Source organism: Melanotaenia boesemani, chromosome 3, assembly GCF_017639745.1.
Source record: "Melanotaenia boesemani isolate fMelBoe1 chromosome 3, fMelBoe1.pri, whole genome shotgun sequence".
NCBI lineage: Eukaryota > Metazoa > Chordata > Actinopteri > Atheriniformes > Melanotaeniidae > Melanotaenia > Melanotaenia boesemani.
The window spans coordinates 5417722-5437907 of record NC_055684.1 but is presented as its reverse complement, the minus strand read 5'-3'; the positions used below and the strand labels follow the sequence as shown (position 1 = coordinate 5437907).

General features: G+C 41.1%; 1 protein-coding gene across 1 annotated transcript in view; it reads left to right on the top strand.

Moving 5' to 3' along the window:
- Nucleotides 1-1699: 1699 nt before the first annotated feature.
- Nucleotides 1700-20186, top strand: part of slc41a1 (solute carrier family 41 member 1) — a 33689-nt gene continuing 15202 nt past the window's right edge. Inside the window, exons 1-3 of the mRNA XM_041979762.1 lie at nt 1700-1991; nt 3367-4509; nt 12208-12315. Of these exons, the coding sequence (XP_041835696.1) occupies nt 4024-4509; nt 12208-12315 (594 nt within the window). The 5' untranslated portion in view covers nt 1700-1991; nt 3367-4023. The remainder of the gene's footprint in view (nt 1992-3366; nt 4510-12207; nt 12316-20186) is intronic.

Here is a 20186-nt window from a genome sequence, read left to right as displayed (position 1 = left end):
TGGTTGCTGGTGAAGTCCTTTTTCTTATTCAGTTACATTAAGTAGAACTTTGGAAAAACCCAGAGATACTTTTATAGACCATAAAAATTATGTAGGAACAAAAACTCCATCTTTTTAATAAGATGGTCTGTGTTGAATGTGATTATATCATGAATGTAAGATAACCATGTCATGGTAACTCCCTTATATCCATCCATCCATCCATCCATCCATCCATCCATCCATCCATCCATCCATTCATCCAGCAGGGAAGCCCAGACTTCCCTCTCCCCAGCCACATTAGCCAGCTTGCTCAGGAGGATCCTGAGGTGCTCCCAGACCAGCCGAGAGATGGTCTGGGAGCACCTCACCGACTAGGCGTCCAGGAGGCAACCTGACCAGATGCCTGAGCCACCTCATCTGGCTGCTCTTGATATGAAGAGCATACTTGAACTCCTCCACTGGGGGCAGGGTATTCCCTCCACTGACCAACATCCCGAGTCGAGGTCAGCAGCCCCCCATCCCCACAGTATTGATGGAGCATTGCTTCCCCCTCCAGAATCTTCTCGAAGCCGTCCGGATGTCGATCTCCATGGCCTCTCCAAACTCCCGAGTTTTTACCACAGCGACGGTGGAAGCCACATTCCGCTTGGCCTGCCGATACCCATCAACTGCCTCTGGAGTCCCCCAGGCCAAAAAGGCCCGATAGGACTCCTTCAGCTTGATGGCATCCCTCACTGATGGTGTCCACTAACACATTCAGGAATTACCACCACAACAAGCATCGACAACCTTATGGCCGCATCTCTGGTTGGCTGCCTCAACAATGGAGGCGCGGATCTCAGACTTACCTGAACAGGAACATGATTAAAGCTCTCTGTGACAGAGGACTCTGCCAGATGTTCCAGGCAGACCCTCGCAATGTATTTAGGCCTGCTAGGAATGACCAGCATCTTCCTCCATCTGAGCCAACTGACCACCAGGAGATCAGCTGACAGCTCCACCGCAAAAAAGAAAAAAAAAACAAAGAAAAAAATATCTAACAACAGTGGTGTATAACACAGCATAAAATACCCATGCCTCCATAACTTGTCATGTGTTAGGTGTGGTCTTGGTCTGACTATGTCTACGTGTGAACAGGATGATAAAGAGGAGTTTTTTTTATATTGAAGCCCATTCTAATTTAATACATAAAGCCTTATATATATATATATATATATATATATATATATATATATATATATATATATATATATATATATATATATAGGCTATATATATATATATACATATACATATGTTTGTGTGTGTGTGTGTGTGTGTGTGTGTGTGTGTGTGTGTGTGTGTGTGTGTGTGTGTGTTATTGTCACACAATCGTTATCTAAAACTTCCACTCAGCCAACATTTTTTATTCTTCTTTTTTGTGGATTAGTGACCAAAACCCTCCGCAGCTCAGTTAGACTTTACCCACATGCGTGCGCGCCCATTCATTCAGGAATCTGGGCCTATTGTTAAATTCAAACTAGTCTCTGAGCCGCTGGTTGTAAATTACTCGGCTCGTGGAGGAGACTGGCACCGCACAGTTTCCACACACGTGGGGAATGGGACGTGCTTGAGAGGGACGGAGGGCGTGCTGTGTCGTCAGCTCTGAGTCTGAGGAGGGGAGGGCCCATCTTGGACGGGCCCCCACCAGGACGGGTGTATTATAGATGCGCCGGGCGGCTGGGGGCCACAGGACGGTTGAAATGTAAGTAGTCGGGAGAGACTGGGACGTAACCGTAACCACGCGGAAGGGAGGGTTTAACCATTAGCCACCATTAACCCACTGCGACAGCTGTACGGAGCCGGTACTGTACTTAAGGCGTGCGCACCGGCGTCCACGCCTCAGCCTGAGTGCGTTACCAAACCAAGAAGTGGAGGACAGCGGCATCCAGCCAGCCGCGCGGAAACCTTGTGCACATACTGATCATCACTTGTCGAATTCTCCCTCTCTGGACCGCTGACACCGTAAGGTAACCACCCCGCGAGACGCTTGTTTTTAATCTAGTTGAGCTTTTAGATTTCATCTGAGAGAATGAATGATGAGGATGAGCCGGCTATGACTCCTAAACGGCAGCGTCTGAAGGTAAAGAAGAGTTATGTTTCTGATTTTCCTGACTTCCAGTGAGGGTGGTGACAGTGGCAGTGACATCCCAGCCCTCAGAAAGCCCCTCTGCCCTGGATAAATGAGCCGGAGAAAAGAACAGGAGGGCTCGTCTATTCAGCCTTGACCAGGGGAGCACTAATTTACGCCTTTGCCATGTTGGGTTCGGGTAGTATTGGTCCTGACTACTAAGCAGAGGATTGTTTCAGCGGGGAAAAAGCAAAAAAGTGTGCGCGCGGATGTCGCAACATGCAGCCGAGGAAAGCTGCAAGTCAGAGGGAGCCTGGAGAACAACCTTCATTATGAAAGCTAACATTTATTGCTTGATTCAGTTGGGCTTGTTGTTCTGATCATAACAAAAGGATCACCTGGATCACGTCAGCCTTAAATTTATTGATCTCTTCGTCAAACTTTGCTGGAGCCAGAAGAGAAGATTTGCTTAGAATTGATGTTATAATAAAACATCTCAGGTTTTATTGCCTTTACCTGCAGCCTGATTCCATTAATTATGAGTTTATAGTGTTTGTATGACTGAAGTTATATAAAATGACACAGTAGTGAAACCTGGCAAATATCCAATAAATAACCTCTGATTAGGTTTCCTTTGTGATATTATAGAACATTGTTCAATAAATCGTGTCTGTGTGTTTTAAATAGTGAATGTAATTGCTGCCCAGGTTTGACAGGAATAATCTTTGGCAGTGCAGTGAAACTTTGCTTCCAGATTATGTACACTGCTCCTCTGTTAGCAGCAGAGTATTTTTAGCCTCCTTGATGAAATCTGGCGCTGGATGAAACTGTCATTAAAGCCAGCGTTGACTGGATAATGTCAGAGGACAGCGAGGAGCTTCTCTGGTGTCTTGAAGCAGGTGTCTACAGCAGCATTTCTGGCTGTAGCTGACTGGGTTCATTTTGTCTCTTCCAATTGTAGCTGCAAGAACTCTTTTGATCAGATAAAGAGTTTTTTAAGGAATTGTAATTTTACCTGGACAGTTTAGAACTACTTAAAAACTCTATTTCTGACTGTAATTAGTAAGTTTCTGACTTTCTTTGATCGTCTGTGATTTATTTATGTGCCTTGGATGGACCCTTTAAGCTGTCACTGATGGAGGGAAAGAAATGGATTCATGTTTTAAAATGAAAATTTAGATATTAAATGTTTGTGGTTTAGACTTTTGTTCTGGAAAGTAGTAAAATTCTGTCCTGTGCCTTTCTGACTGAGTAATTAATATGTTTTTCCTCAGGTGACTGCCGCTCTGGTTGGAGGATTTTCTTTTTTCTTTTTTTTTTCTTTTTTTTTTGCACAGCAGGTAATTTAATCCTCATACAGCAGATCTTTAAATACCTCCTTTAAAAACCTCCCAGCAGAGCACGTGGTGTAAGGTGAGACATTTCCTGCCTGCTGAAGTGACCAGTCTCGTGCTAGCAGCGGACTGACCGGTCTGCACTGCAGTCTGGCCTTTTCAGTGTTTCTTCAGCTTGTTCTGGACTTTAAAGGACTGTTTACGTTCGACTGGAGGGGAATTCTGTGGTGAGTCCCCGAGCCTGTTGTTTTCCTTTCTCCTCTGTTTTGAACCACTATGCCCTTTTTTTTGCCGGCCTCCCCTTAGCACCTTGCAGTGAATGGAGAACATACTGGTTCTGCTCCCGAAGCACCGACAGGAACACGGGCTCTGCAGACGCACGGCTGCTGGTGCCTCGCTGCAAGTCTTTTCCTACAGAGCAGGTTTTTCCTTGTCTTTTAGAGCAACCCCCTCTCCCTATGAGCCTCTTTAATGGGATAAATCAATTGGACTGATCAGGTTCAAAACCAGATCAGACGCTTCCATTCAGAATTCCCTAGATCCATTAGGGCTCCAGACCTTTTCTTGTGAAGCCCACCACCTATCAAAGGCCTCCGCATGGTACTTTGGTCGAAAGAACAAGACAAACTCCCCGACATCAACATGTCCTCTGGGGCCATTGAGATGAAGAAGGAGGGAGGCCCCCTGACCCCAGCCTTCCTCAATTCCAACTGCTCCGTCCACCCGGTGATCCTCACCAAAGGCTCTGAAGAAGTGAGCCCAGGGACCGGGGGCGAGTTCGAGCTCACGGAGGTCACATCGCTCACAGAGAGGGCCAATGAGACCGGGGAGGATGAAGAGAGGTCAGAGATTGTGGTAGCCATAGACTGTCGGGCCAATGCCAAGGGTCAGCGGGAAGAGGATGCTCTCCTGGAGAACGCAAGCCAGAGCAACGAGAGCGACGACACCAGCACCGATCAGAGCCCCGAACCATCGGCGCCCCTCAAGGAGACCTCCTTTTCCATCGGCCTGCAGGTGGTTTTCCCTTTCCTGCTGGCCGGGTTCGGGACGGTGGCGGCAGGAATGGTGCTAGACATCGTCCAGGTGAGTGGTCCCAACATGTGAAAATAAAACACCAAAATGTGCAGCATTAACTGGAATCTGTCTTTGAACAAAACAGATTAAAAGGAAACGTAAATAGAAAGTCTGATGTCTTAAGTCGTTCAGTGATGGAAGTAGTTTGTTTCTGAGCAGACCATGTGCACTCAGTCACACGGCGTGAAGGGGTTGTCCCTGGAACATATGAATGAACTGGCTGAGCAAGATCTCTCCCCTGGCATGTGTCAGTTGTTTAGCTTGGCTTATCTAATGTCCTGCTCGCAGTGACTCATGGACAGGAAAGCTGTCCTACATGATGAGGGTATTTACATAACCTTTTTCTCCTTTACGGCATGCCTCTCTGCTTCCAGACCCTCCCAGTACATAAAGTCTCTTCTAATGAGCCGTCACACTTTTCTACTTGAAATCTGACATGCTTGGGAAGTGTTTGTTGTGGTGCAGTGTGCAGCCAGAGAGGAGATGGGTTAAAACTCAGTTTATTTGCTGTTTTTGCTCTAACTGCACCCTGGCTGAAGTCATTGTGCCAGGTCACATTTCTTTAAAGTCAGTCTGTAGTGCAGATAAAGCTGGAGGTGTCACCCTGCCAGAGGACCAGTACATTGTGTACACGCATGCTGGTGCCAGCACGGTGGACCCTCAGAAACTCAGCACAGAGAGGAGAGGGGGGGCAGGGGAATAAGCTTACTTTCTTTTAGCACCTGAAATGGCAGCACACTGCAGCTGAGCTAGAGCCAGACTGAAAACAAAATACAGTGTGCCGTCACGGCCTCCATTACTATGTGGTTTAGCAGCTGTACTCCAGCTAAAATGTAAAGACTTGAGGTCATTATGCTGCTGTGAGACGGGAAAGAAGCTTTATTATTGCTTCCACAGAGATGCCATGTGAGGCTTGTCTGAAACTCTTCTAGTGACTTCGGCTCAGCCTCTAGCAGGTCGCCTTGCTGTCTAATACCCCCTCCATGACACCGTGAAATGCTAACTCAGCTAATCCCCCGTCCTTGCAGGAGGGTAATTGTCTCTCGATCCTTTCCTCACTGTCTCTCACTGCTTTGGTCAAGCTATACCTATTATTCTGCTAAACGTGAACATAAACGTTTTATTTAACTCCAATCTCAAGTCAGAGTTCGGAAGCTCAACTCTAAAAATGGTCTGTATAACCAAGTCTTACAATCTTATATTTATCCAAAAAGTCTTTTGGATCCTCTACGATGGACTGGTGACCTGTCCACCTGTCTCACCTGCTGAATGCTGGGTCAGGCTCCAGCTTCCCCTCGACCCTTCGTTGGACAAAGCAGTGCAGATAATAGATGGATGGAAGTCTTTTTGATCTTTGAGAGAATGTGTATTTTATTTTGTTATTAAATCCTAAAATAGTTACTTTTAAAATATAAATTTGAATGATTTTTTTTCCCCACAAAACGTTTACATACAATCAATAGATAAAACAACAGCCACAATAATGACAGTCATGACAGAACCTAATAAAACAAGACTCACAGCCATGTAATAAGATTACAAAACTGCATTACTAAACTAAATTACTACAGAGGAGAAATCAGCTGCATTCCAGCATAGACCCCCCAGTCTGTTGAGTTCATCTAAGATGGTCAAAAATACAGAAATTTAAATAAAAAATGTAATTTTCATTCATTTCAGTCCAGTTCCTATAAGTTCATGCTAAAAGTTAGTCCAGCCTTCTGTAGCAAGTCTGAGATTTCATGTGGTACATGAGATAAGACTGGTTGCCAAAAATATGCATCTTTTCCTTTTAGAGCAGCAGAGAGATTTTCCATCAGCAAAATCTTGTACAGCTCTCTGTACCACTGTGTTACTGTTGGGGATTATCTTTAATCCACTGAAACAAAATGCATAGTTTAGCTAGTTAGAGTAGTTTTGTTACCAGAGAATACTGTGAGAGGTTAAGATGAAAACTTTCTGGTGGAAAAAAATTTTTACTTTACAGCATCTGAGATCACTTGGTATCTGTCAGACCTTGTTTCAAGACCTCCCAGTACCACACACTGCACAAATTAGATTCATGTAAAATATTAACATAAGAAAAAACATTATTAATAATAAATAATCTAATCCATTATTACTGATTTCATTTAGAGTAAATGCTTTGTTTTCTTTTAAGAAAAAAAAATACTAAGCAATTTTTTTTAATTCAGAAGAGTTGTCTGAAAGAACAATTGACAGGATGGTTTAAATGGTTTGTTTTACTTAAAAAGTTTAAAATGAGTTCTTCACCACTTGTTTTATGATATTATCACTTACTCAAGGCTGAGAATTTTTTCTTATTTCACAAAGTATTTTTTTTTTTCCACTGGCAGATTTTTTCTGTTGATTATTGTGTGAATTTACAACACACACACACAGAGCTCACTTCCAACTTCCAAGAAGAGGCCAATAGATGTTTCTCAATTCTTGAAATTCACATTACAAGACGCGGCTGAAGCCAGCACGTGTTGCTGGCTGGTAGTCACTGAGATCCAAAACAACTGTGGACAAAAAATCAAGTCATTTAAAAGGAAGAAGTGGGATCTAACTGGATTCTGCTCCCTGAAAGTAGCTAGCAGGCTAGCTTGCGTAGAGGAGGAAGTGGAGGAGCAGAGATCTGTATTTCCTTATTTTCTCTCTGAGTAATCATCGTGCATATAAATACCATCCAAATCACAGCACAGACATTGTTTTGTGGATGGTGGTTTTGTTTGATGACTGTATGTAAGAAGAGTCAGGATCTTATTTGAGCAGAGCAGTAGTGTTGCTGTGGATATGAAAGCAAACGGCCAAATTTCAATGTAAAATTCAGACTTGTTGCAATTTTTAACCACTTTTCTTCAGCAGATTTAAAGGTGCAACGTTTAAAAATTTTAAACCTCAATGACAGACAAATTAATATAATTAAACCTGTGTTTCTGTTGGTATTTTATCACTTTACTAAAAATAACTGTTGTGTTTTTAATTCTTTTAGAATGAACCATTTATATCTACTTCCTATGGCTCCACATACATGGCAGCTGCCTCCATTTTCACTACGGTGTCTTTGAATGGACAAACAACTCTGTGTGTGGAGCCTTGAAACCGCAGCAGCAGCTTTGTTTTAATGCAAATGTAATGTGATAACATAATGCATAAGTGAAATAGCCAATTAAGTAATCTAGAAACATTTAGCTGCTTCTATTTAGCAGATTTGAGCTTCATTCCACTGGAAGTAGCTGGTGACTGTGCTACAGCTAGCTTACTTGAGGTGCTAGCAGTTTCTGGCCCTATTTGGAAAAACAGATTTTAAGCAGTAATTTGTTTTACAGTTTACAAATTTGACCACAAATTGGTGGTAGTACAGCTGCTCATAATTTGCACACGTCCGCTTTAATGATAATAAGTTTACCAAGCTAATTTCTATGATGCAAAAGCCTCTTCACAATCGTGGTTTCCTGTCAGCGCCGGTCCCCGTACAGTGAAGTTATTTCACAAGAAAGAGTAGCCAACCACTTCGTCCACTAATAGAAAAGTGCCCTCTTTGATGGAGACACTCCCACACAAGCTTCCTCAGAAAGGACTGGCCAAGCTGGTCCAGAAGAAAGAGACGTCTACATAGTTCTGCTCAGTGGTTTGGCAGTAAAATGGTGTAAAATTTATTCTACTGGTGCCACAGCTTAGGACACCAAGGGTCATCTAGTGGTAGTTGTCTTGAGAATGGCAGCGACAAAGGCTAACAAGGTGAGTCAGAGAACAGCTATACACTCTGTCACCATATGCTTACATTCAGTTATCTAAAAAAATATATGAAAGAATGGGGGAAAAAAAAAAACATAGTTTGTACAGCATATTGTTATTATCTTTGTATGTCTGCCTCATAGTCTAGCTGTCTGTCCTGAGCTGTGGCGTCCGTAGACCTAAACACCCAAATAAAAGAAGTAGGACACAGCTTCAGCCTCAAAAACAGTCTAAAAATACGAGCCCCAGTAAACAGGAAATCCCAGTCGAGACAAAGGTTTGACACCAGCCAAACCCCTTGCTGCCCACCAGAAATAATTTTGGTCCAACCACATCCACCCGCCTGGTTTTTACACAGAAACCGCTGGAAAACCAGAACGTGGGCTTAATTCCTCCACACTAAATTGTCTGCCCACCAGCTGTCTTGTTATCTGTGACAGGCAAAGCTGCAGGAGCTTATGTTCAAATGCAAAGTGCTTTTCAGTTTCATCCATGATTGGTTTGAAAAATTCCACCAAAAATGTAAACACACATTAGCAGAACCTGAAGCCAGTTTTTCTGGCCCTTTACACCTCCCGTTGCACTGGCTGACTGTTTGCTTTGGGTAGGGCGTGCGTCTGGGTCAGTTTTCTCCATCTCTCCACATGTTATACCTCTAACAATCATTAGCGACATGTCAACTCACAGCTATTAAAACCTAGCAATATCTCTGATTGCTTCTTGTTTAGGATGTGAGTAATAGAGTGAAATGATTAGCCCGTTACAGTGCTGTTGTGTCACCACGAGGCCTGGTTAATCTTTCACTCTGTCAAGGATTCTCAGGAATCCTTAGAAACTCCCGTGTTGCGTATTTGCTCACACCCTGATCTATGGAGCTCGAGTCAAGTTTCGGTCTATCTTCAATAGCACACAGGATGGAAACCTTTCTGGCTTAAGTTATCATGTAGTTTTAAGTCTAACCAGGCATTTTATGTAGATGTAAGCGGGCCTCTGTGCTTATTATGTTAATACTGTGTCTGGAAACTCAAGCACTGATGAAATTAATTTAAAAAAGATATCCTTTTTGATACGTTTTCTATTGCTGATTATAATGTTTAGAATCTAGCTAATGCTTCCCTTATGCTTGACCTCAGCTATATTAATCTGACATGGCATAGCATGTGTTTGCACACGAGACTAGACCTCAGCTATACCTTTCATGCTGCATGACCAGGAAAGTGAAACAGACACCAATCGGTGTAGTATCCATGAGTTGCTGTGACACTGACATTGCACACCAACACGTTTGGCTTCCCACTCAGTACAGCAAGTACAGTGATCCCAAATAAAATGGGGCCATATTACTCAACTGGGCAACTAGACTCTCGTGGGGCTTGCATACCAGAGCTCCTATAGGTCTGTACACAGAGGTACTGGGGTTGTCCAGTAGAGTTCCTAGAACTGAGGAGGTGGCCATGAGGAGGGAGGGCTTGTTTGGCTCAGAGCCAGTGTTCCATGGAGACAACAACATATATCACCACAGGGGAGTCAAAGAGGGAGATAGGGGAGTGAGACAGAAGTAGAGTGAGAGAGCAAAGCTTGAAAACATGCGACTCTGAAAGAGGAGAGGAGTGCTCACAAGGCTGCTGGGTTGGCAGAAGGCAGCGAGCCAGGCCGAGGGGCTGGCTGCTGGAAAGGAGATCTTATTGGCCTGATGACAGCTTAGGAGAAGACAGAAGGAGTTTTACCCACAGTCAAGATTTGGTGCCACACCTACAACAAAATACTGACGTGTGGACACTCCATATCACTCCTTCTTATTTAGGCGGAAATGTTAGTGTAAGAAATGCAGAGAAGCAGTACATTTTCTTAATATAAACTTCATTAGTTCCCCTTCATCTCTTTTCTTATTCTCTGCGTCAGCCTTCCAGAATATTGATTCAGCTCAGGGCAGGCTGGACTGTAAGTGCTTCAGGCCTGTGGGACCAGCTCCTAAGATAAGCACTTTTACTGGAGCTAGATTGATGGTTTCAGCATCAGCAGTTGCTTCCCTGTGGGCCGCAGTAGACCACAAAGCTGCCATCACTGCAGGGAGCATAATAGAGGCAGCACAGTGACAAACCCAGAGAGTCGCTGGGAACCCACCTCTCCAGGACTAGCCAACAGCCAGGAAGGAGTAACTGAGGGTCAGGCCCAACACCACCTTTAGATTTTATTCAGGGCCCAACATGGACAGCTAATTCACATTCTGTGTATGCTGAACATGATCTGTCACTATTTAAAAGCTAGCTTGTCTCAAGTTCTCCTTTAAATTTAGCTCCTAGCTTCTAGTAAACTTTGTTTCTAGTTAACTACTAGTTAGCTGCTAGCTTTTAACTTTGTCTCACAGCGTCTGGTTGTTGGAGTAATGCATGCAGCAACATTTAACTTCTATGCTAACGTGCAGGTTGAACTAACAAGAACACTCATGGCAGCAGTTGCACTGAAACTGAGGCGGAGTTATTGAATGAGCAGGCAGTGAAGCGAGTTGTACAGTACAGCATAGCAAACTGGGCTTGTTGTCAGTGTCATACCACCTTGCATGCCATTTGACTTAACGTTGATTACAGGAATCATTTTCAGTTTGTGAGGTGGACCATGTTTGTCACTTAACCCTTGAAAGCCTGATCCAAAAAATAATAGATTTTTAAATCTGAAGTCTTTATTAGGCCCTTTTAACAAATGTAAATAAACATAATAAACAAAAATAATTTGCATATATTTTCTGTTTATTAATGTGTAATATGTAAAAATTATTGTAGTGCAGAAGGTATCCACCAGGGGGCAGAAGACAAGTATCAGATTAAATAGGGTGGTACACACCAGGGTTCGGAGCAAAGTTTTCACCGTAAAGTTATGCAACTGGTCACAGAAACTGTATGTGTACATATGGTGTTAAAGGGCTTAAGAATTCACATCAGAATACTTTCAAATCAGTTCGAGCCAATGTTACATTGTTGATTTTTACATGTCACTTATACATCAGACAGTTAACAAGGACTGGATCTGTGTAACACGACCCATGTTAAAATCTTCAATAAAGCATTCACGCTAACCTCTGGAAAATTATTCAGGTACTTAAGATGGTGAAAAATTCAATCCTCATGTGTCCCTGTTCTTATTAACTGTTAGCTTAGCTCCCTCGTCAGCCTTACTACCTTAACCACAATGCTTACAAATAAATTAAATAATTAGTTAAACAGAAAATGTCTTTAAGAGCTGTAACTGCTGTCAATCAGCTACAGTCTCATATCAGTTCAAGTAATTTTGTCCTTCTGATTTATTTATATGGTACAACGAGGTAGCTAGCATGCTAGGAAGTTGGAAACCTCCTACAATATACAACACATACCAATTAGCATGTAGTGTGCACGTTGTATGTTACTACCATGTGGTATGTGCCTTTAAGCAGTTTGTTTCGTAGCATGCAACAGTGTAACAGTGGCATATTTACATTTAGCTTGTTTAGTGCTAGTAGAAGAAATTTTGAAATTGTCCATCTTTGTGAGCATATATTTACCTACCCAACGGCGAGAGTCAGTACACACTTTTAAGTTTTTAAGACAGCTAATATTTATTTTGATAGAATAAAAGAGAATAGAATAGAGGCTTTATTGTTATACTATGTTTAGCAGCAACCGTCGGCAGCAGATACGTATCAAATGTGAATAATGTACAATTCAGTGGTCTAGAACTATGCTAGGGGCTCTGGAAAGCTCTAAAACAACATCAAGCCATAGTGTGTCATTATTGTTTTGGCAGTTATTTTGTTGTGTTTAAGCTGGAGCTGATGAAGATTAATGGATAAACTCTCTCCTAAACAAGAGTTTACCACTGTACCAGTGTTAAATAGCAGGGTCACACAGACTCAGAGACAATCCCAGTCCAGTATGGCCGTGTTTTCACTCAGCTTGTGTTACTGATTCTATAATCTGGTCATTGCAGCACTGGACGGTGTTCACGGAGGTGTCGGAGGTCTTCATTCTGGTTCCTGCTCTGCTCGGGCTCAAAGGCAACTTGGAGATGACGCTGGCCTCCAGACTTTCCACAGCGGTAAGAAACTTGTTTCTTAGAAAGTGTGTAGTATGCCCTCCGTGTTATAGAGCTCATACTTATATCACTTCTTATAAAGATGATTTTAATAGTTTAAAGTATTTTAAGAATTGAGTTCAATCTCTTCGCTTTATATCATGAAATTACCTGGCAAAGTATTTATACCTGTAGATTTTTACAATTGTTTAAGCCATGGGTGTCAAACATATGGCCCACGGGCCAAAACCAGTCCACTAGAGGGTCAAATTTGGTCTGTGGGAGGAAATTCATAAATATAGAAATGTTCAGTTATAAAACATTTCCAAGGCAGGGGATAACATGATAACATGTGTTTTATATCTGTCCGTCTTAATATATCTGACTTCAGTTTGTATTATGAGGTGAGTCAGTTCAGGTGGTCAGTATTACTACACACATGTGGAAATGTACACACATGTACATTTAAAATAACTTCTAGATCTTAAAAGGTTATTATGATCAAATGAAATACTGTTTTTCAGTTCCAGTTATTTGTGATGAAATGTTTTTGGTTTGTAGAGCCAAGTTGTAAAACATGTGTAAATGAGCAAATATGTAAACATAAAAGTGTACGTAAAATATGTAAATAATTCATATAAATAAAAAAGTAAGTAAAAGTACATAATAATAATAATATATCTTCTAAAAATTTAAAATAGTTTAATACATACAGTTTAAAAAAGTTTGTTAAAAAATGTTTTAATGATAATGTATAAATAACATGTATAAATAAAATTGTATAAATTTATATTTATATAAAGATTAATATAAATAAAATAAATGTAAAGGAATATACTGTGTCTGACAGAAGTGAGTACACCCATCACATTTTTGCACATATTTTATTATATCTTTTCTTGAGAGAACACTATAGAAGTGAAACTTGGATATACAGAATTTCTAATTATAGAAACTAAACTTTGATATTCTGTATGTCAAAGTTTCATTTCTATAGTTTTGTCCCAAAAAGACATATCTAAAATATTTGCAATAATGTGAGGACTCAATTCTGTCAGATACTGTGTACTGTACATATTTGATATAAAACATATACATTAAAATATTGAATAAGTTAAATTAATAAAATAAATAAATAAAACATGTAAATGTGTATCAGAGGCAAAATATGGTTCACTTCACTTATTTTTCTCCAGAAATTTCAGGATGTTTTTATGTTTTCTAAAAGGATAGCTCTTTAAATGTAAGCATCTTCATAATGTACTTGTACTTCTTCGTACTAAAACAAAAGAAAAATGTAGCTTTCATCATGCAGATTTGTAGCTGGTCCGGACCACTGTAGACCAGGTTGTTCCATCTGTGGAACCTGAACTAACATGAGTTTGACGCCCAGGTTTTAGTCACGTTTTTTTCCTCTTTTGAAGTTGCCTAATCTCTCGTTGTTCAACCCATTCAAGCTGATTGTTCTTGGGTCGAGGTCATAATGTTGCATAAAAGCTGATAGCAGCGTTTCTCAGCTCTTACATGTTCGCCGGCCCTGCTCCGCCTGGTCACCCGAACACATGTTGGTTCCGTGTACAAGACAAACTTGAAGTGCAGGCTTTTGCCCTCTAAAGCTGTTTAATTCCAAACTTTTGCAGACTTAAAGGAAACCATTCAAAGATTTGTACATTTTTTACCTAAAGACATTTCAATCTTGATAATTTTAACACTTTTTTTATTGTTTATATTCTAATACAGCTTTCTTTTGTTTTTGATTTAATTATAACTACGTCCTGTTATCTATCTATATTCTGATTTTTGCAGTTAGCCTTGTTTGGTTGAGGTGCAGGGACTAAAAGCTGCATAGCGTCTATTCACATGTGTAAGCCAGTGAGGACTCTGCAGGTGTGTGGTTTCACACTGTTTTATCAGAACTCCAACACTGAATGAACTATTTCTGAATATTTCAGCACCAAAAGACCCCCAGATCCGTCAGCTCAGGGTTGGCCAGGGTCCGGTGCGTGTCCTCAGTTTGGTTCATCTGCATTTTGGGCCAGCTATGCCAAAGCTTTTTATGCATGGGCTTGTTGGTCAGTAGACAATATAGTGGTCCTTTAATTCTCCTCAAAACAAGGATCATTGGTCTTCTTTTGTTCCTCTTCTTGGTGTTTTCTCAATTGTAGAATAATCTAGGCACAGGTGAAGTCTTCTTCTTTAGTCTGTTTTCTATTTTACAGTTTTCTGTTTCTGAATTTAAATTAAGATTTTTACACAAGTCCTAAAATGAGTTTAAGAAAAGTATTCATAACAGTCTGATGTTTGGGATGATCATCTAGCTGGAAGACTTTGATCTAAACCAATCCACAAAAATCAGTCTAAAAGCACGCTGGCATTCAGGCACCTTTTAGGAATCTAGAGGCGTTAGTCGTGCTGGTGGGTGTTCGGTGGCGGCGGTGAGGTTCATGGCTGGTCAGATTTATAATTGTAAGAAGTCAATATCTTTTCAACTGGCAGCATATTGATCCTTGGAAATGTTTCATATCTCATCAGCATTCCTCTCTCTCACTCACACCAACACACACACACACACAAACACGGGAACATGTCTGGCCTAGAAGGAAGTTTTATAGCAGCAAGAGACGATGAATAGAGCAAATTTACTCCATTAATGTGTTCAAAACATTTCATATTCTCTCTAAACAAAGTACAGTGTAAAGATGTGAACACAAATTAATTTTGACCCTCATTTAAATTCTAAGTTGTTTTTAAAACTTGAAATTCTGGTGATTTAATCACTTTTAATGCAGGTTCTCATTAAGAGAATAACAAAAAAAAGTAGAATAATTTACTTAAGGTCAATTTTCAATTTTTTTAGTTTAGATATATAATCCTCCATCTGGGGAGGCAGATGAAGCAGAGCATAAAATAAACAAACTGCTGCATCACATGACCTGCTGACGTTAGCTAACACTTTAGCATGGTAGCAAACAGCTCACAGGCGCCCCCTCAAGGTGCAGCAGAGTACTGTCTGACTCACTTTATGAGTTTTCTAGCAGTTTATTGTCTTATCATTGAGAATAACTACAGTATGTCACACACTTACCTTAAAGACATTGCACAGACTGTAGAAAGTCTGGTGGATAATACATCTTTCTGTAAACTTTTTATTTGCGAAATGCTGAGAAACAGACGTGCGCATGCCGTATCATCCAGAGGCTCGGCTCGCCGCTGCCTCAGCTCGGGTTTTTATCCTGTATTTGATCAGGAAATGCACGAATTCAGCGATGATGTTGACTTTGTCTCACACCACGGATCGTTTTCAACAGCCGTGGGAACGTGGTGCAGCAGGAAACTGTTTGAGGGGGACCTTTTTCACTGCTGCACAACTAAACCTGCAGCAGAGCAGCTGTGTTAGTGGAGATGATGATGGAGAAAATGGACGTAGGAAGTTCAGAAAGTCAAGACGCTGAAGCTGAATCTGTTGTCTGGAGATACTTTGGTGTTAAAAGTTTGGACGTGGACCAAACAGCTGACTGAAGATGACGTCCAGATCAAGCTGTTGCTGAACATGACAGTATGAGCAAGAATGTGTGAAACTTAGATCAGGACCCTCCTCATCCTCAGGTTAAACTGAAAAAAGTTTTTTTTTGTATGATGTTCAGTTCTTATAACAATGGAATAGTCTATTATTAACCAATGTATCGCAGCAATTCTTCTCTCAGTTGGTGGAAAATGTGGTTTATACCCATTCACGCATGGAAAAATATAATGCCATCCAATACTGTGGAATCAGTATAATAAAAAAATAATGAAGACTGTGATGGATTATTTTGGTTATATCACCCAAATGAATGAGTCAGAAAACTGATCAGTTGTTAAACCCTTGAAATTTCAAGCCATTTTGAGCTATTTTTGCTCCACCTCTTTTTTGGAAGTTCGTTTTTTATTTTATATTTAATGTAAAACCAGTCTGTAGAAGCTGAAACTTTTAATTCCAGACAGCATCAGTCATGATGTTTCTCAGCTGTCAGATTATGAGGCTAAAATGATGTAAAATGAATGTGTGAATAGATATAGCAGCATAAAGGCCGACCAGAAGAAGAAAGCAGAATTTATTACTAACAGAACTTTGTAGAAATAACACACAGATCAACAGTGACCAAGCCTTTTCTCATCTCATCGTTCTCTCAAGTCTTGGCTTTCAGGAGAAAAAATATTGTTATTGAAACAAACACACAACAGAAACTATTTCCATGTTTCCACTTTTTCCTCATTTCCAGTTATTCCTGCTACTATTTACCTGCTATCCTCACTAAACCAACTCCAGCTCAGCTGCTTTGTGGCGCCACCGTGCATCAGAAACGTCTTCTTGGCTTTATTCCAGCCATAGAGGAGCATTATTTTTCTTCTTTTCACACACACATAGAACTTTCTGCTCACTGGTTGATCTTTGGCTGCTCCTGATTGGACGTTACCGTCAATCTAAGCTCTCTGATTGGTGGAAAGTCTGACAGGAAGTGGCTTCATCATCATGTCCAGGTCTAAATAGAGGTCTCTTAGCAACATAGTAGTGATGGTGATGTTTTTATGGTGAAATGTGATAAATAATGCTGTTATCATGGATCATTGTGGATTTACCAGATAGAGTCTCTGAATAAAACTACATTTAGTGGCTGGATTGTAAACCTCCTGGACGGGATAGAAATGCCTGGAAAACTTCTGTAGATCATCTAAAGAGTAAAATATCCATCACAGTTTATCCCTCAAAGCTACACACTACCACTCCTGGGACACTGGTGGTGGTAGAAATGATGGCACTCGGGGGCGTTGGAGATCTAGCTCTTTTTAGGATTAAATTAGATGAGTTACAATCAGAGAAAGAAAACAATTCTCAGCTCACATCATTCAACCAAAGAAAAAGTTCATGTTTGTAATGGCCGTACTCCAAACTGAGTGCTATGGAAAGACCTGAAACCAGTAGTTCATTTGAGGAGACCCAACCGGAGGGATGAGCTATAACCTTACAGCACTGCTTATCAGCACGCTCTTTATGTATGAAGGAACAGCAGAATTAGCCCTGCGTTGCTTTTAAGCACAACAGTCCTCACATTCTTTCCACTGGCTTGTGAGAAACAGCTGATTAGCATTGCAAGCAGTGGCCAAACCAGCACATAGAGTTCAACTTATTCACACTGCAGTTTCTAACAAGACGTGCACAACTATTGCAACAGTGTCTTTAATCAGGTAAACGCTTGTACAAACGCCGCTTGCTTCTTGTATGAGTTAGACGAAGCTTTCAGTTTAGCAGTAGTGCTGTAATGTCAAAGCGTTATCCTGGATTTCCTTGAGTAAATTATTTTGAGCCTGTTTTTCTCATTGAAATCTAAAAGATTTGTGTTGCAGGTTTGAGACACTGCTGGTTTATCCAGTGTGATGGGGAATCAGTGACAGAGCCAAGATTCCTTTTGTCACTGTTTTATTAGAACTCCAACACTGAATGAACCATTTCTGAATATTTCAGCACCAAAAAACCCCCAGATCTGTCAGCACAGGGTTGGCCAGGGTCCGGTGCGTGTCCTCAGACATGACTGTTAGCTCTCTGCTGGCTGGCCCCAGCAGGACCACGTTTCTTTCCACGCCGCCACTAATTATGAGCAGATTAAGACTTCTGCAAGTTTCCTAATGCGCTTATTGCTGAAAAAATAATGTAATCCCTATTACAGGCTGTTGGAGTTCAGTTCACATGACTGCATTTCCTTCTTTTATTCTGTTTCCTTTGAACTTTTTAACCCTTTTTGCTTCTGAGTATTTGAGTGAGATTATTAAAAGAAGTAAGAGAGGATGCACAAACTGTATACCTCTGATCCAATGAGGATATTAAAAAAAAAAATTTGATATTCCAGCATTTGCTCCTGAGCATGGTTCAGGAATCTGCTCCATAGCTTAAAGGTTAAAGTGTTATTACTTAGATGAAGCACTTGCAGCCTGTAATGCATCTTATGTCATCCATGAATCGCTCCAACACCCAAACACCACTAATCCTACCACCTCCAAACACACACACACGTAAAGCTGGAAACACGGCATTATCATCATCATCCTCACGGACCTTCACGCCAGGCTGTCTCTGTGAAGGCTCTTTACATATTCTTTCAACAGGAACTTTCAGTCCTTCTTGTAAAATCTGAATAAACACTTGATGGACTGCAGTCTGATCTGAAAGCAGCTGCATGTAGACTTCCTGTCTGCATGAGCTGCTTCTCAGTTTGGTTTCTCCTATCGCTCCACCCTAAAACTTCTAAAGTTTTAAGGCAGTCTGTCCTCTCTGGGTGGCAGCATGACTGCTGGAGTACATGCTCGTGTTTACAGAGCTCTGATTGGAGGCAAACTCGTGGTGGCAAATACGTACAAATTTACGATGGCACTGGAGCTGTGGTGCACACGTGACCCTTAGGTCAGGCTCTTCCTGTGGCATGTACTGGATGGTGTTAGGTTGTCTAAAATGTCACAGGATGACAAACATCTCACGCAGACATCCACACCATCCCACTGTGGGTGGTCATTATTACTCAGCTCTTTATACATATAAACAATGTTGTAAACGTTCATAAATACTTCCTTCAGAACTACTTTAATCCTTGGTATGATAGATTCAACCAGGTGGTGGAAACCTTCCTCAGAGGTTTTTCTCCATGTTGACATGACAGCATCAGGTTTGCTGTGCTGGTTAAACCAGGCCACGTTGGTAGTAAGGGGCCCAAAGTGGGCCAAGAAAATACTTTATTCCTTCCTAGGACTACTTTACTCATTCCTAGGACTACTTTACTCATTCATAGGATTATTGTACTCATTCCTAGGACAACTTTACTCATTCCTAGGATTTTTGTACTCATTCCTAGATGAACTGTGCTGCCATTCTCTGGTTTTACTCAATGTAATGTGGTTTTCTTTTAGGAAGAGATAACATTTACATTTTCTACTATGTTCCAGGTGAATTTACTGTGACACAGTAACATGTATCTTAATTCTGACACGTCTGTAGTAATCTAAAGGCCAAGATTATACCAGAGCCCTTGTAGTTGTAAAGATATACGTTTGTAATTTTGGGTGGGTCATTTCAGACAGATGGCTGAAAAAATAGATGAAGAAGGGTTGGAGAGCCCAGGTATTACTGCTTGGCTTCATCTCTTCCGTCACTGTTGTGCATTTGGGTTCAGTTCCTTGCCTTTTCAATCTGACTGTGACACAGATCGTTTCTTAAATCTTGTGATGGGTTTTCTTGACATTAAAGTCAGGATCAACTAATTCCATCAGACTTAAAACATCTTCAATGAAACTAATGAAAATATGTCTTTTGCTACAGTATCATCTTGGAGATGGGGTACATTCATTTTACATCATTTTAGCCTCATAATCAGACAACTGAGGCTGAAAAACATGTCTGGATATTTACTGGGATGAAGCCTCTACATGTATTTTTTGCATTAAAAAAGCAGGCAGACCAAAGATTGCCAATAAATGGCTTGGAGTGTATGGGTTAAGAAACACATTTTAATCCATTTCATCTCTTAGTGGTTAATTAAACCCAAACATGAAGCGGATACTCTTACAAGGGGAGTTTACATGAGTCCAGATTTCTCCCTTTCCGCTGTATTTGTAAATGAGAAGGCAGAAAGGATGAGGAGGCTGTCTGTTTGTGTCCTCTCACTGTGAATGGCCATTTGGATCATTGCTGTGGACACACAGTAGCTCACTGTAGCCCCGGCCACTTGACGCTTGAGACCATCAGTGTGTGTGTGTGTGTGTGTTTGAGTCTGAAAGAGAGATGAGATAAGTGGAGTCGGCCGCAGGGTTGGGGGATCCGATCAGAGTGTCTTTGTCCAGAGAACTGACATCTTATTGTTCTGATGGGA